At 45.3% G+C, this 14,769-nt stretch overlaps 1 protein-coding gene across 4 annotated transcripts in view; it reads right to left on the bottom strand.

The window, feature by feature from the left end:
* Positions 1 to 14,769, bottom strand: part of OXSR1 (oxidative stress responsive kinase 1) — an 80,317-nt gene that overhangs the window by 49,423 nt on the left and 16,125 nt on the right. For all 4 annotated transcript variants that reach the window (XM_081834394.1, XM_081834392.1, XM_081834395.1 and 1 more), the window contains exons 2-3: positions 13,011 to 13,123; positions 2,887 to 2,995 (exon numbers count right to left, since the gene is read on the bottom strand). In XM_081834394.1, the coding sequence (XP_081690520.1) occupies positions 2,887 to 2,995; positions 13,011 to 13,123 (222 nt within the window). The remainder of the gene's footprint in view (positions 1 to 2,886; positions 2,996 to 13,010; positions 13,124 to 14,769) is intronic.

Raw genomic sequence — 14,769 nt, 5'->3', positions numbered from 1 at the left:
GGACAAAGGTTCCTCAGCAGAGAAGTCGATGCAAAGTAGGGAGAGATGGAAATGACCAGCTTGAACACAAATTCTAAAGGAATCAATTGGTGTTCCTCATTGCTAGGCATTAGAGTTTTACAGCAGGAGGGAGAAACAGAGAGAGAGAGAGAGAGAGAGAGAGAGAGAGAGAGAGAGAGACGCACAGTCATCACTCAAGAACCTTTCCCTTCCCTTCTTTTACCCCTCCCTCTTCAAATGCCAGGTAAAAGAGACTTAACAAGATAATTAAGGGAGAGGAAAAGGTCAATAAAGAGCTGATTTATGACACATGCTGGAAGAGCCTTGCGTGCGTAACTAAGAACTGCACTCTCTCCAAAGACAGGAAGCAACGTTCCGCAGAAAAGGGAGATAGAATCTGAAGTTGCTGCATGCGGGGAGGCTGCCAGCTCAACCTCCTGGGAATCTTGCAGCTACACTGAGGATCCCAAGCAACAGGTCTTAACACCAAAGCAGAAACATAAGAAAAGAAAGAAACAGGGTCCAAGAATAGGGATGCCAACTGATTGAGGCTGTTTTCGCCAACTAAACTTGTGCCTTTTAACAACTCAAGTTTAAATGCATACCAAGAAACAGGTAGTCTACCAAAAATAAAAAGTGGTTCTTGAAATATCCTACTCTGCTTTCTTCATCCTTTAAAGATGTGAAGAAAAGTCAGGTCTGAAAGAGCATCAGGTCCCCTCACCCCAACCAGGTGAAACAGATTCTCCCTCCTCAGTCACCTTCCCTCAAGCTTTTCTGGATTATCAAGTAATCTATTAATATTCCTGCTATTTTTGCAAGATGTCTCTGGCAGGGTTGAGTGGGTAGGTTTAGCTAGGGTATTATTAATGTCTGCAAGTGAACACAAGCCATCCTTTTAATTTCTACCAAAAAATAAAGGTAATTGGCCTAGATCCAAAGAGCATCTGGAGAAGTTGTGTTCAAACAGGGCTTTGCAACCTCTCCATTTTCCTGCTAGAACCAGCTGCTCCCTCCTCTGCCAAGAGCCAATCCTGAGGGTTACGGGGCTGCTAGTGTCAGGGGTGGGTGGGAGGAGCAAGAACAGAAGTTCTGCTCAAATAAGGGGTCCTTGTTCCATGTAGCTGTGACCATGCACTATATTCACACATTTCCAAATCACTTCCTGGTTAAGGTAAACCATACTTTATGACATCCAAATAGGTCAAACTTTGGTGCAACCCATAGTTTGTTGGCGCTGTGGGTAAAACCTCAGTGCCTAGGACTTGCTGATCATAAGGTTGGCGGTTTGAATCCCCGCGGCGGGGTGAACTCCTGTCGTTCGGTCCCAGCTCCTGCCCACCTAGCAGTTCGAAAGCACCCCTAAGTGCAAGTAGATAAATAGGTACCGCTTTATAGCGGGAAGGTAAACGGCGTTTCCGTGTGCGGCACTGGTGCTGGCTCGCCAGTTGCAGCTATGTCATGCTGGCCACGTGACCCGGAAGTGTCTTCGGACGGCGCTGGCTCCCGGCCTCTTGAGCGAGATGAGCGCGCAACCCTAGAGTTGGTCACGACTGGCCCGTATGGGCAGGGCTACCTTTACCTTTACCTTTATCTTTATAGTTTGTTTCTAATTCTAGTTAGTAGGCAAGCTACCATTATGGATGTCAAAACAAACTATAGCACACCAAACCAGGAAGTGAGGGAACCTCCAAGTCTCGTGGGAAGTTTGCAGGCCTCAGGCATAATAATCATGATCTTTCTTCTTCTTTGGCAATCACTCGTAGCTGAGTAAGATTGTCTTCCATAAACACGGTTTAAACAGTGAGTCTGTAAGTGACTGTGGAGGCCAATTCTGGAGCCACACATCCTTCCACAGTGGGGACATTGGTTTCCAGGCAGGAGTTGATCACGGTGTGGATTTGCCAAGCGTGCCTTCCTCTTAGCATGTTTCTTCCCTTTGTCCTGAATGTGAGTGTCTTCAAAGCCCATGACACCTTTGGTAAAGGCTATGCTCCAATTGGAGCACTCAAAGGCCAGCATTTCCCAGTTGGCAGGTGTCTATACTACCTTTTTTTAAGATTTGCCTTAAGAGAGTCTATAAACCTTTTTTTGTTGACCACCAGCATTACGATTTCCATTTTTAAGTTCTGAATAGAGTAGTTGCTTTGGAAGTCGATAACCAGGCATCCGCACAACATGACCAGTCCAATGAAGTTGATGTTGAAGAATCATTGCTTCAATACTGGTGATCTTTGCTTCTTCCAGTACACTGATATTAGTTCGCCTGTCTTCCCAAGTGATGTGTAAAATTTTCCAGAGACACCATTGATGGAATCTTTCAAGGATACCCAAGCTATGACTAGGGCTGGGTGTTATGTCGATATATCGTCCAAAGCCGGTTTGAAGTCTGTCTTGTGATATCAGTTTCATAACTTTTGACCTGGCAATATGTTGTGAATCATGATGTGTTTGTGTGCTATGCAAAAATGACAATGCAGGAAAAACTGTGAAGCCAGCCAATGCCTCTACATAGCTCCATCCTGTCTGAAATATCAGTATAACATGATGTTTAGCTAGTGATATATCGCGATGTTGAAAACCAGGTATCGTCATCCCTAGCTATGGCTTTGCCATTAAATGCGAGCCAAGCAACTGTATTTGGGAATCACTCAGGTTAAAATAAATAAAATCTGACAAATAAAGTTATCAGATTATCTTTTAAAGCTCTATTTAGATGCCTTTTTGAAAAAGGGTAGGATATGATTTATTTTTAAAAAGTGAAAATTGCTACTCAGTGTTAGAAACAAAAATACCTCTTTGAATGTTTTGAAAGTCCCTTTTACTAGACTAGAACCAAAACAACCTGAGAGCACACACAGACACACCTAATAACCTTATACTTACCTCCACTGAGAAGCTTCATCACTAACCAGAGTTCATCTTTCACTACGAAGGAAGTATAGTAAGATACGATGTTCGGATGATGGCACTGACTCATGGCTTGAATTTCTTTCTAAAGAAGGGGGTGGGGGAGAAAGAGAAAACTGCTGTTACTATTGTTTTTTTTTAAAAAAAAAACAAACAAAACACACCATGTGCTGAGTGCTCTATGCAGAAGTAGTGGAGTGCCCTGTTTGGGGGCAGAGTGCTTAAGACATGTGTAAGATGAACCCAGTCATGGTGAGCACGTGAAGGGGTCAGGAACTGGCCATAAGAGCTGAGTTGCGGAGTCAGCACAAAACACAAGACACAGCCCTTGCTACACTCCAGTGCAGGGTTGTCTCCAAACCTGGACTACAACTCCCAGCATCCCTAGCTAGCAAAACCAGTCATCAGGGATGATGGGAACTGTAGCCACAAAACAGCTGGGAGGCCCAAGTTTGGGAAACCCTGCTCCAGTGCTCCAGGTTGCAAGTAGGCTGCTGCATGTCTGAAGGCTCAACCGTGTTTTAAAAAAGGATCCCTGGATGTAGAAGAACTAGTATTTTAAGAAGAATAGGAGCCAACCCCTAGGGTAGGGTTGCCATATTTCAAAAGCGAAAATCCAGACAGAAAAGTTGTTGAGCCTTTTTGGGGCAAAGCTGTTGAGCTTCTTGGCAAAATTGCAAGAAATGAGATACACCCGGACACTGGTGGTCGAATCCCATCTGTGTCTGGGAAATTCCAAATGTATGGCAACTCTATTATATAAACTGAGGGAGAAAATTCATCTGAGTCTTTGAAGATGCAGAAATCTGGATGAAGAATGCAAGTCGAGAAGAACAGAGACAGAATTCTAGAAATATGGTGCCGAAATTATGCATATTTAAATTCTGCTCATTTGGAAATGTTTTGTGCGGGGTGTGTGTGGCTGCAACGAAGTGTTGCAGTGCACAGTGCTGGTGTGCAAGAGGCTGACCTGTTACCCAAATACTCCATTGCATTTCCCCATCTCCCCCTTCCAGTTTCCCATTTCATTCATATCCCAGTATGAGCACAACTATTTCCCACTCCCCCATCATTAGATCCCCCCACCCTTAAGTAAATACTTCTGCAAATCTTGCCTTCCCATCTCCTCATATGCCAACACCTCCGTCATGTGCAAGAGTGGTGCCATTTTGGCTCCATAAAGAGAAGCGCCTGCCAAGAACTAAGGTTGCTATTAACATATACGATGTATGGTGCTTGGTTTCTTTGCAATATTGTTCTCTTCTATTGGTTTTCTTTTTACTGTTTCCATTCAATTTTCCTTTGAGGTTCTAAGAACTAAGAAGAAGCGGAATTTAAAACAAAACAAGCAAGGTTGTTTAAAAAACAAAACCAATACAATAAAATAATGATAAAAATAATAATATACACAGACAGATTTTCCACCAAGGATTTATACTAAGGGTCAGGTGAGCTTTTAACCAGCCAGTGAGACATCTGCTCTACAAGTACCAACAGAATCTCCTTTCAGAGAAGTTGGTGATATACTGCAGCTAGGAACTTAATAATAATAATTTACTATTTATACCCCGCCCATCTGGCTGGGTTTCCCCAGTCCCTCTGGGCGGCTTTCAACAGAATATTAAAATACAATAGTCTACTAAAAGCTTCTCTAAACAGGGCTGCCTTCAGATACACAAATCTCTTCACCTTTAACAAACTCCACTTCCCACGATCCCATGGTCACCAACATTTTTGAGCCCATGGGCATGTTTGTAAACCAGAGGCACTGTTGTGGGTGCCATGCATGCGCCCCTCAACCAAGCACACACCACAACCTATTTGCTCCTTTCAGGCCTGATTTCTTCTGCGGTGGGAGGGATGACCACATACTCCAGCACAAGCTTCTCGATAGAAAGGGAAGAGATGCATGAAACAACCTTGAATAATTGACAGTCTTCTCCAGATTTCAAGATCACAGCTAAGTTGACAGAAGAAGTGGGGGAAGTACTGCGGCTATTAGGAAGGAAGAGGCACTTAGCCATCTGCAATAAGGCTGATTCAATAATGGAAGGCAGAGGATTAAAAAAAAAAAAATCTGTAAAATGGAGAAGTAAAGATATGAATTATTAATGGAAAGGATGCTGCCTTCCTTTATTTCTGCAAGACTGACAGAGCTGAACACACGGGGCAAAGCTTTCACGGCTCTCAATTCCTTCGGTCTCTCCTCATGAAAGTTACAAATCTTGCAACGGTCCCAAGGATCATATAAAGCAGGCTTCCTCAGCCTTAGGTCCCCAGATGTCGCTGGATGACAATTCCCATCATCTGTTAGCAGAAGGGCAGCAGTCAGGGGGAGAAATTGTTGGCTCCGGAGCTAACCATTCTTCTGACCCCCTCAAACAAGGAGAATCGGAAAAGCGTGTGAATGCTGCCTCGTCTATTTCAGGCTGTAACTTATCACAGCCAACCTAGCAAGGCGAGTCTCCAAAAACAACTTTCCTCAAACAACCAACTCTTGAAGGCAGATAGGGTTCCTGCTCCTAGAATGGTCCTAGAACAGAGCTACCACAAACACTAGTGAGTTACACTGCATCATGGGTTATATTTACTCTTCTTAACCAGCCAGAATGCTTCAGATAATCAAAATCTCAAGCTTACTTCTTAACACCTAGAGGATTGCACCTTTTAAAAATCAATCGGATAAATAGATTATTATTATTTTTTTAAAAAAAACAAACCTAAAACTTTTGACATACAGTGGTACCTCAGGATGCGAACGGGATCCGTTCCGGAGGCCCGTTCGCATCCCGAAGCGAACGCAACCCGTGTCCGTGCATCTGCGTGGATCACATTTCGGCGCGTCTGCGCATGCGTGTGATGCCATTTTGACGGTCTGCACATGCGCGCGCGACGAAACCCGAAAGTAATGCGCTCCATTACTTCCAGGTCGCCACTGAGCGCAACCCGAATTTGCCTAACCCAAAGCATATTCATCCCAAGGTCTGACTGTACTGGAAAAAGATGTCCTGGTTAAATGAGCATTAGCTTTCTTTAAAATAAAAATTTGCACAATTAAAAGGCTTCGGATTGCAAGGACTGTCTTGGAAGAGACATCACCTTGTGCATGAGAACAGAGGACGAGAAGGCTTCTCAGCAGCGTGCCTTTTACACCACACCTGTACCACAAAAGCTTATTGTTTTTACTGGCAAAAAAATTTGCTATCAGTCCATCAGCTAATATAATTGCTGTCATCGGCTGACTAATCTGAAGGGCTGCAGCTCAGACGTAGAGAATCTGATTTGCACACAGAAGGTTCTGGGTTCAATCCCCATCATCTCCAAGCAGGGCTGAGAATGGCCCCTGCCTGGAACGCTGGAAAGACGCCATCAATAAAGACAATACAGATTTAGGTGGATTGATATACTGATTCATATATGGCAGCTTCCTGGGTCCTACTGCCTGCCCCCCAGACACTCTGGCAGGACCTGCTACTCTGGACAGAAGGAAGAAGCAAATGTAGAACGCCGCTTCCTTGCAGCGGTCGGGGCTTTTCCTCCAGCCCAGATGTCGAGGCTGAGCTATAATAAGAGCAGACATCAACCCGCAGAGTAATTAAGACTGCTCAGCCATAAGCTTCGGCAGACTCGAATCCCGAGGAATCTCTCTGCAGAGTTGCACGCAAGGGATCTCGGGGTTTCTACCTTTCCATCTCCAGAGGCCCAGATGTAACAGCTCCTCCAAAATGAAAAAGCAACATGGAATCTACTGTTGTGCTCAGGGATGCACAAGTCACCCACGTCCGCCAGACATGGATGAGAAACTCTTTCTAGGAATTTTAGCTCTTTCATAGGAAAGGCTGCGCAATCCGAAAGCATTTGCTGAATACTCCCCCCCCCACCGCCCCAAAGAGACCAACAGTCGGACCATTATTTTTACGCATTAGTACATAATCTCAGCAGTCCTCACAAAGATGCAATCTTCTGCTTCAGGTGCACCCTAGAGCCTGGGAATAATCGAGAAGGGTTTTTCTCCCTTTGAATATCAGACCCCAAAGACACATCAAACATTGCATTTTAAAAGCCATTTCACTGCTATATGGCAATGGTTCCCAACTGGGGGTTTAATACCCATCAACTTCCCAGGACGTCCCATTTTGGGGGGCCACGACTCATGCAAAGGCGCAGCCTGAAAGATGCACATCTCAGATTTGCACTGGGCCTTGCTAGAGGGTATGGTGGCACCATTCACACAACAAAAACTACCACAGAGAGACCAACCTTTTTCGAAAGTAGATGGTGCATGGCTTGGCTTTTTTGGGAACCATTGCTATATAGCAGGCGTCAGCAAACCTTTCCAGCAGGGGGCCAGTCCACTGTCCCTTAGACCTTGTGGGGGGGCAGACTATATTTTTGGGGGGAAATGAACGAATTCCTATGCCCTACATATAACCCAGAGATGCATTTTAAATAAAAGGACACATTCTACTCATGTAAAAGACGCTGATTCCCGGACCGTCCGCGGGCCAGACTGAGAAGGCGATTGGGCCGCATCCGGTCCCTGAGCCTTCATTTATAGCATGAGACATCAGGATGGAGGAGCTGCTGCTCTAGAAATACAAGTCAAAAGCTCCCTTTTCCAATGCTCTTCTTTTGACACTGGACACGATCCAGCCTGAAACCCTGGAGAGCCACTGCCCGTCAGTGTCGACAATATTGAGCTAGATGGATCAACAGTCTTAATTCAGTATAAGGAAGCTTCCTGTGTTCTGGCTCCCAAGAATTATGCACATTCCCAACATCAGCCTGAATGCCACTCTTGCGAGAGGGGTGCACTCAGCTAGCCTGCCCACCTGCAATCCCTAGCTTCACATCCTGTCTATTATATTCCACAAGTGTCTGCCACGATTCCCTCCACCCCTGCCATTTTGTGGAAGATCATGCCTACACCTCAATGATCTTTTCTTCTTCTTCCCCTTTTTCCCTTGCTCTGCCTAACAGCCAAGGTGTCCTTGAGTTACTGCGTGCATATTTCCATACTAAATCCCCCACGCTAATCCCTGGTGTGGGCAAGCCCCAGCTTTCTAAATTTAAAACACTGTCACTGTGTATGAAGATGGCATTCATCTAGAAATGCACGCCTGTTAATTATAAACACGTCGCCGTCGCAAACCGCCACATGACAACAAGGTGCGAGGGTCACAGGAGGCCGCGCAGCCCCTCGAGTATATTTTGAGACTTTTAACGGCAAGTTAAGTGCTTCCAAAAATGCCCAGCAAGCTCTTTTCTGAGGGGGGGGGTGGAAATTCTCATTCCAAGGCAGGCTTTTACAACCTGGTGCCCCCCGCAGGGATTATGGGCTGAAACTCCTATCAGACCAAGCTACCCTGGCCAATGGTCTGGGATGATGGGGAATTTGGAGTCCAGCAACATCTGAAGTGCCCTGGGATGAATCTGAGAACTGTAGAGTTGGAAGGGACCCTGAGTGTCATCTAGTCCAACCCCTTGCAACGCAGGAATCACAGCTAAAGAATCCTGGAGAGAAGGCCAACCAACCTGTTTTGGAAGTCCACCACCTTCCGAAGTAGCCTGTCCCACTGTCAAACAACTCTTGCTGACATATAGGTCTTTTAAGGAAGGCTGTTCCAAGCAATCTGAAGGAGGATTTGGTTATAAGCAAGTATTTTTTTATAGTTTCAAATCTACGCCTGCCTTGCAACAGTGGAGAGAAACTGCAGCTATCCACCTATCCTTCCTTGCACCCCACAAGTTCTGGATGGAAGTGCAGCCCAAACAAACCCAGTTAAGGGGGCAGAGTTCTTAAGAAAGTTAGGGAGAAATGGTCAACGTGCCAGAAGATCAAGCAAAGTCAAAACTGAAGGGAGCCATGCCTGCTGTGGTTGCATTAACTTGGGCTCAGTTGACTGGGGAGGGAGATGGAGGGGATCAAAGCTTTTGCGCCTCCACCCACAACAAGACTTAACGCACCCCAACACAAAATCTGCCTATGGTTTCCCACCCCCCACCTTTTGGTCTATTTGACCTCCCCAATACATTATTCTCTGCTCTATCCCCACCCCACCCCCTAGCACCACCAAGGTGGAAAGGCCAGGGCTTTTGATGTGGCACAAAAGCTAGGATTGTGTTGCCTAGAAACTGGATGGAATGTGTTGCAAGCTGGCAACTGGGCTTGGATTCCCCCCTCGATCAGCAGAATAAGCAAGGAAAGCAGCACTCAGAGTGCGCAAGAATGGCTGGGCTGTGGAAGAGGCACCAATTTGACCCCTCTCAATTCATCTCTCTCTCTCTCCAGAGTTAACTGGATTGCTCTATTAAGTTGGTGTTTCTTCAAGGCAATGATTTCTAAAAAAAAGTCTTTAGAATGCATTAGGGCAGTCACTTGATTAAAGAAACCTTGGGTGACGAAGTGAGTCACCTGCTTAAATCTGCACACGAGTTAAATTGAAGTCCGCACAACGTTAGAAGAATCATTCCTGCTCGTGTGTTTAATCAAGAGCACTGACCACCTGTAGTAGTTAAGTAGTACCTGTGTGTGTGTTTTTTAAAAACTTTAAGATCCATTGCTCAATCAATTATGCAAACATTTCCAAGCAAACTATTTTTAATCAGTGTAACCAGGCAATTAAATGCTGCAGTGGAAAATTTTCCAGCACTTTATTTTCCCATGGAAAATGTTCCACTCCATAAATTCATTAATAATTATGAAAGGATGTCAGCTGCAAGTAAAAATTAGGTAAGCTAGGCAGTTTCAAAGTTTTAAGCATTGTTTACTAAACACAGGGCATCAGAATGTTGTTGTTGTTTTTAATTAAAACTCAAAATTTCCAATGCAAATTACGCTAATATAATAAGGAAAGTTTCCTGGAAAACCCACAACACTGGAGGCTAATTAACCATTCCATCATGATGGGCAGTTTCTCTGGCCCAGCTGGCAAGAGCGGTGTGTTTAGAAGATATATGTTTAAATACACTCACAGCAAACCAAGTGGCTTTGGGGAAGGCTGTTAAATGGGAATACTAAAAAGCAGGAGCAGTTAAGTAGTAGTGTGGAAACTTTGTCCATTCTTTGCCAAATACATCATAGCTGCCCTTTGCTCAACAATAAAAATACTCTGCACATGCTCAAGATGGTGGCACCAATTTTCATTCACATGTGCTGGAGATCAAGCTTAGCCCCAGCTCAAACTAAGTCCTACAACAACCATTCTGCACCATCACGATTGCCAGATCTGGATTTCTTGGAGGCATCTATCCAGCCACTGCTGGAGAAAGAAAACTGGAGAGATCTTTTTTAAAATCTGCATTTGTCTTGATTATTTCACCACCATCATCTATTATCAGAAGGAGGACTTGCTGGCTGAGAGAAGAGACCCAAGAAACTATTGAAGGTGGAAAATTCCCATCTTCCTGATCCTGACAGGGTGCAGCTCGGATGCAATATTAAAACTTTGTTTGTTATGTTTAAGTCACTAGGGGAAGAAAAGCACGGGGCTCCTTCCCCCAACGAAAAGCCCGGTAAACAAAGCGCGACTGCCCATCAGGTCACCTAATTGGGACCTCTTGAGAAGAAAATGAAGCAATTCATTGCTGCCCCATTCATTAGCCAATGAAATAGGGGGCTGTTATGGAGGACTGGGTCAGCTGGAGATTAAATTATTTAATTAGGAGTTTTATCTGTGTTTTCTGCTGCAGAGCTTTCTGAATGGTTCTTTGAGCCCTGAGCTGGCAAGTGCCCAAGTTCCAACAGTATGTGTGACTACTTTAGCAGGAAGGGACTAAAGAGGAGGGGATGGAGCCGAATGGTACAACGGATGCAAAAGGCATTCAGACAGACAGGCTCGATCTCTAGGTTTTGGGCGGCTGGGTGGGGGCGGCGTGGCTCTGGGCAAGCTGCTCTCGGCAGCCTCTCAACCGGTGGCATTGTGCCCCCCCCCCTTTACAGGCACCGCAAATGTAATTCATCTTTAAGGGATCGAATCACTTCCCAAACCTGTATACACCTGAACCAGATCTGACCCGTAACAACTTACTTCACAGTTGCAGTGGAACTAAAGCCCACAAAACTGAGTGGTCTCACTCCCTGAGAGGCAGTGCAGGAAACACTTCACAGTCTGGGGGAAGGAATGTGTTCCTCCAGGCCCCTCCATTTGGTCTTGCAACCTTTCACAGGCCCTGTTCCACACTCTCAAGTGCTTTTTCCTGGCAGCAATGTGTCCTTAAAGGGTAATGGGGACCCCTGACCATTAGGTCCAGTCGTGACCGACTCTGGGGTTGCAGCGCTCGTCTCGCTTTATTGGCCAAGGAAGCCAGCGTACAGCTTCCAGGTCATGTGGCCAGCAGGACTAAGCCGCTTCTGGCAAACCAAAGCAGCGCACAGAAATGCCATTTACCTTCCCGCCGGAGCGGTACCTATTTATCTACTTGCACTTTGATGTGCTTTCGAACTGCTAGGTTGGCAGGAGCAGGGACAGAGCAACGGGAGCTCACCCCATCACGGGGATTCGAACCTCCGACCTTCTGATCGGCAAGTCCTAGGCTCTGTGGTTTAACCCACAGTGCCACCCGCGTCCCTTGAATTATGATAATATTCCTTACTTGCTAAGATGGGGTAGGGGCACAGAACCCTTTTCCGTGGCTAGGATTAAGGCTGGGCAACATAGCAGTTTCATAATTTTTTGTCCGGTAAATATATGGCAAATCATGGTTTGCGTGTGTGCGCTATGCAAAAATCATGATGCAGGGAAAACTGTGAAGCCGGCCAATGGCTCTACATAGCTCCATCCTTATTTCAGACATTGTGAAAGATCAGTATATTGTAATGTTTAGCTGGTGATATATCACAATGTTGAAAACCAGATATCGCCCAGCGCTCCTGTTCGCCTCTATATAATTCCATCTTTATTTTAGACTTCATGATATATCAGTATAATGGGATGTTTAGCTGGTGATATACAGTCGTACCATGGTTCTCAAAGGCCTTGGTACTCATACATTTTGGCTCCCGAACGCCGAAAACCCGGAAGTGTTTCAGTTTTCGAACGTTTTTCAGAAGCCAAACTTCCAATGTGGCTGTCGGCTCGTTTCCGGGTTGCCTGCGCCAATCAGAAGCCATGCCTTGGTTTTCAAACGTTTCGGAAGTCGAATGGACTTCCGGAACAGATTATGTTCGAGAACCAAGGTATGCCTATATTGTGATGCTGAAAACCTGGTATCGCCCAGCCCTAGTTTGGATGTAAGAACCACATCCACTGTCATAATAATATTAATAATAATAATAATAATAATAATAATAATAATAATAATTTATTTATTTATACGCCGTCCATCTGGCTGGGTTTCCCCAGCCACTCTGGGTGGCTTCCAAGAGAATATTAAAATGCAATAGTCTATTAAACTTTAAAAGCTTCCCTAAACAGGGCTGCCTTTAGATGTCTTCTAAAAGTTTGGTAGTTATTTTTCTCTTTGACATCTGGTGGGAGGGCGTTTCACAGGGCGGGCGCCACTACTGAGAAGGCCCTCTGTCTGGTTCCCTGTAACTTGGCCTCTCGCAGCGAGGGAACCGCCAGAAGGCCCTCGGCGCTGGCCCTCAGTGTCTGGGCAAAATGATGGGGGTGGAGACGCTCCTTCAGGTATACTGGGCTGAGGCCATGCTAGTGTTTGCCTCTGGCCACACACCCCCATGCCACACAGCCAATACAAGGCTGCTCATGATGGAAAGCGGCCCTCAACGTGAAAATGGTTTCCTACCACTGATCAAGTCGTGTCCCCCCCCTCCATCTTTTTGTTTCCCACAATTGTACAGCTTTCTCCTATGCAATCCAAGGGTGAAATCCTACCCACAAATCCAGGAAACCTACACACAGAGAGAGAGACAGCAACCACAAGATTTTAACACTTTTTCAAATGTTGCTTACAGTCATGAGGTCTTCAACTTTTTCCTTAAAACAAAAACATAAAACCCCCACAAAAACCCAGCACAGTCACAGAGAGTCTAACAAATTGCCTGCACAGGGGGGGGACACTCCTCCGCCAACACAGAGCAACGGTGATTTATAGAGCCTAAAATGAATTGTGGAAGAAGATGGATGGGATTTTTGTACCAGAAGCTCATCCATGCTGGTCTGGCATTTCTCAAGGTTGATCCGCTTGATCGCCACCTTTTCTTTCTTCGGACTACAATAGGCTGCTTGCACCACAGCTGTTGCTCCACTGCCTGGCAGAGAAAACACAGAAAAATACAAAGTTAGGAAGCTGCTGCTAAGGATGCTGCCGAAGTAGCATCTTTTTGCGAGGAGAGGTCTGAAATATTGACAACTACATTTTTGAATTCTATTAATTTATTACATTTATGGGCCCTTCTTTCTTCCAAGGAGCTGAAGGTGGTGCGTGTGCTTCTCCCTCCCTGCAATTTATCCTCACAACAACCCTGTGAGGTAGGTCAGGCTGAGGTCTTCATGACAGAGTGGGAATTAGAACCCTGCCCTTCCAGGTCTTGGTCCAACACTCTTAGCCAATAAACCACACTGGTTCTCTTTGTTTAAATACATCCACAAATAGTGCTGCTTTTGAACACTGTTGGCATATTCAAATTGCATATTCTGCCCACAAACTTACAGGAACCCCATAGTCCTGCTTAAAAATAAAAGATTAAAAAAAAGATAAATTACTAGCCTGCCAGTAACTCCACCCCTCTTGCAGAAGCCAGTTGCACTTCTCTGATGGGCCTCCATTTCTTCTCCAGTGGCCAGCTCAAATGTCAGCATGCAATTGCTTTTTCAGCTATGGCTACCAGGCCAGAATTTAAATCAGGCATGGGCAAACTCGGCCCTCCAGATGTTTTGGGACTACAGTTCCCAGCACCCCTGACCACTGGTCCTGTTAGCTAGGGATGATGGGAGTTGTAGTCCCAAAACACCTGGAGGGCTGAGTTTGCCCATGCCTGATTTAAATGCAAGGCTCCATATCTCACTTGCTCCCCACTACATCCATTCTTACCCGCCCCCCAACTATTAGGTTGCAGAGCAAACAAGGAGACTTGCTAGGGGTGACCTTCTCCAAAGTATTAAAAAAATAATAATGCAATAAGACACACATGTGAATTCTCACTTTGGCAACGACTGTGGCACACCATGGATTTTCCAGACCAAACTTAAGGCTGGCTGCCTTAAGAAAAACGTTAATAAAGGCATAGCTGCAATTCCTGGGATGGCTGAGCTGCTATGGAATTTAAATTGTAACATTCCTCAAGAGAGGCAGAACAAGTTTGAAGGTATGACTACAGACACAGCATACCAAAACCACATAGCTAATAGCAAGAAGAGTGAAAGGTTACAATGAGGAGACAATGAGGAAGCTGTTGTGAGGCAAGCGACACAGTTTTTTGAAAGGGGAGGCAAAGCTTCCCAAAGTCTTCTCTCTCACCCTTTACAAGGCCAAGCTGACTTGACAACAGTTTTGCTGCTGAAGCTAACCAGTCCTGACTTTTATAAACTTCCCAGATGGTCACCACTTTAGCAAAGGAGACCAACACTGAGGCAATGCAATGCGCAAATCTCCCAATGCAAACTATCATAGGATTTGGCGTCCTCAGAACCTGAGTGGGGTTTCTAGCTCTCAGGACTGAAGCAAACACAAAGTCCAGAAACTTAAGTCAGAAAACCCCTAGCAACAGTCCTGCATGTTTCTCATCCCAACCATCAAAATATTTCTCTCCCTCTTGAACTTTCTGCTGCTGTATTCCCCTCTCCACCCCAAAACACTTTCAGCCCGCCTTATATCATTTGCACAACCTCAGGTCTTGAAAACTATTCAGTTATTTTGCTCATTTTTATTCTGGACACAGGACTGAGAGTGGTTGCA

The sequence above is a fragment of the Podarcis erhardii genome (assembly GCF_964252035.2).
Source record: "Podarcis erhardii genome assembly, chromosome: 12".
Lineage (NCBI taxonomy): Eukaryota > Metazoa > Chordata > Lepidosauria > Squamata > Lacertidae > Podarcis > Podarcis erhardii.
The sequence above is the reverse complement of the archived record's forward strand: the minus strand, read 5'-3'. Positions and strand labels throughout refer to the sequence as shown.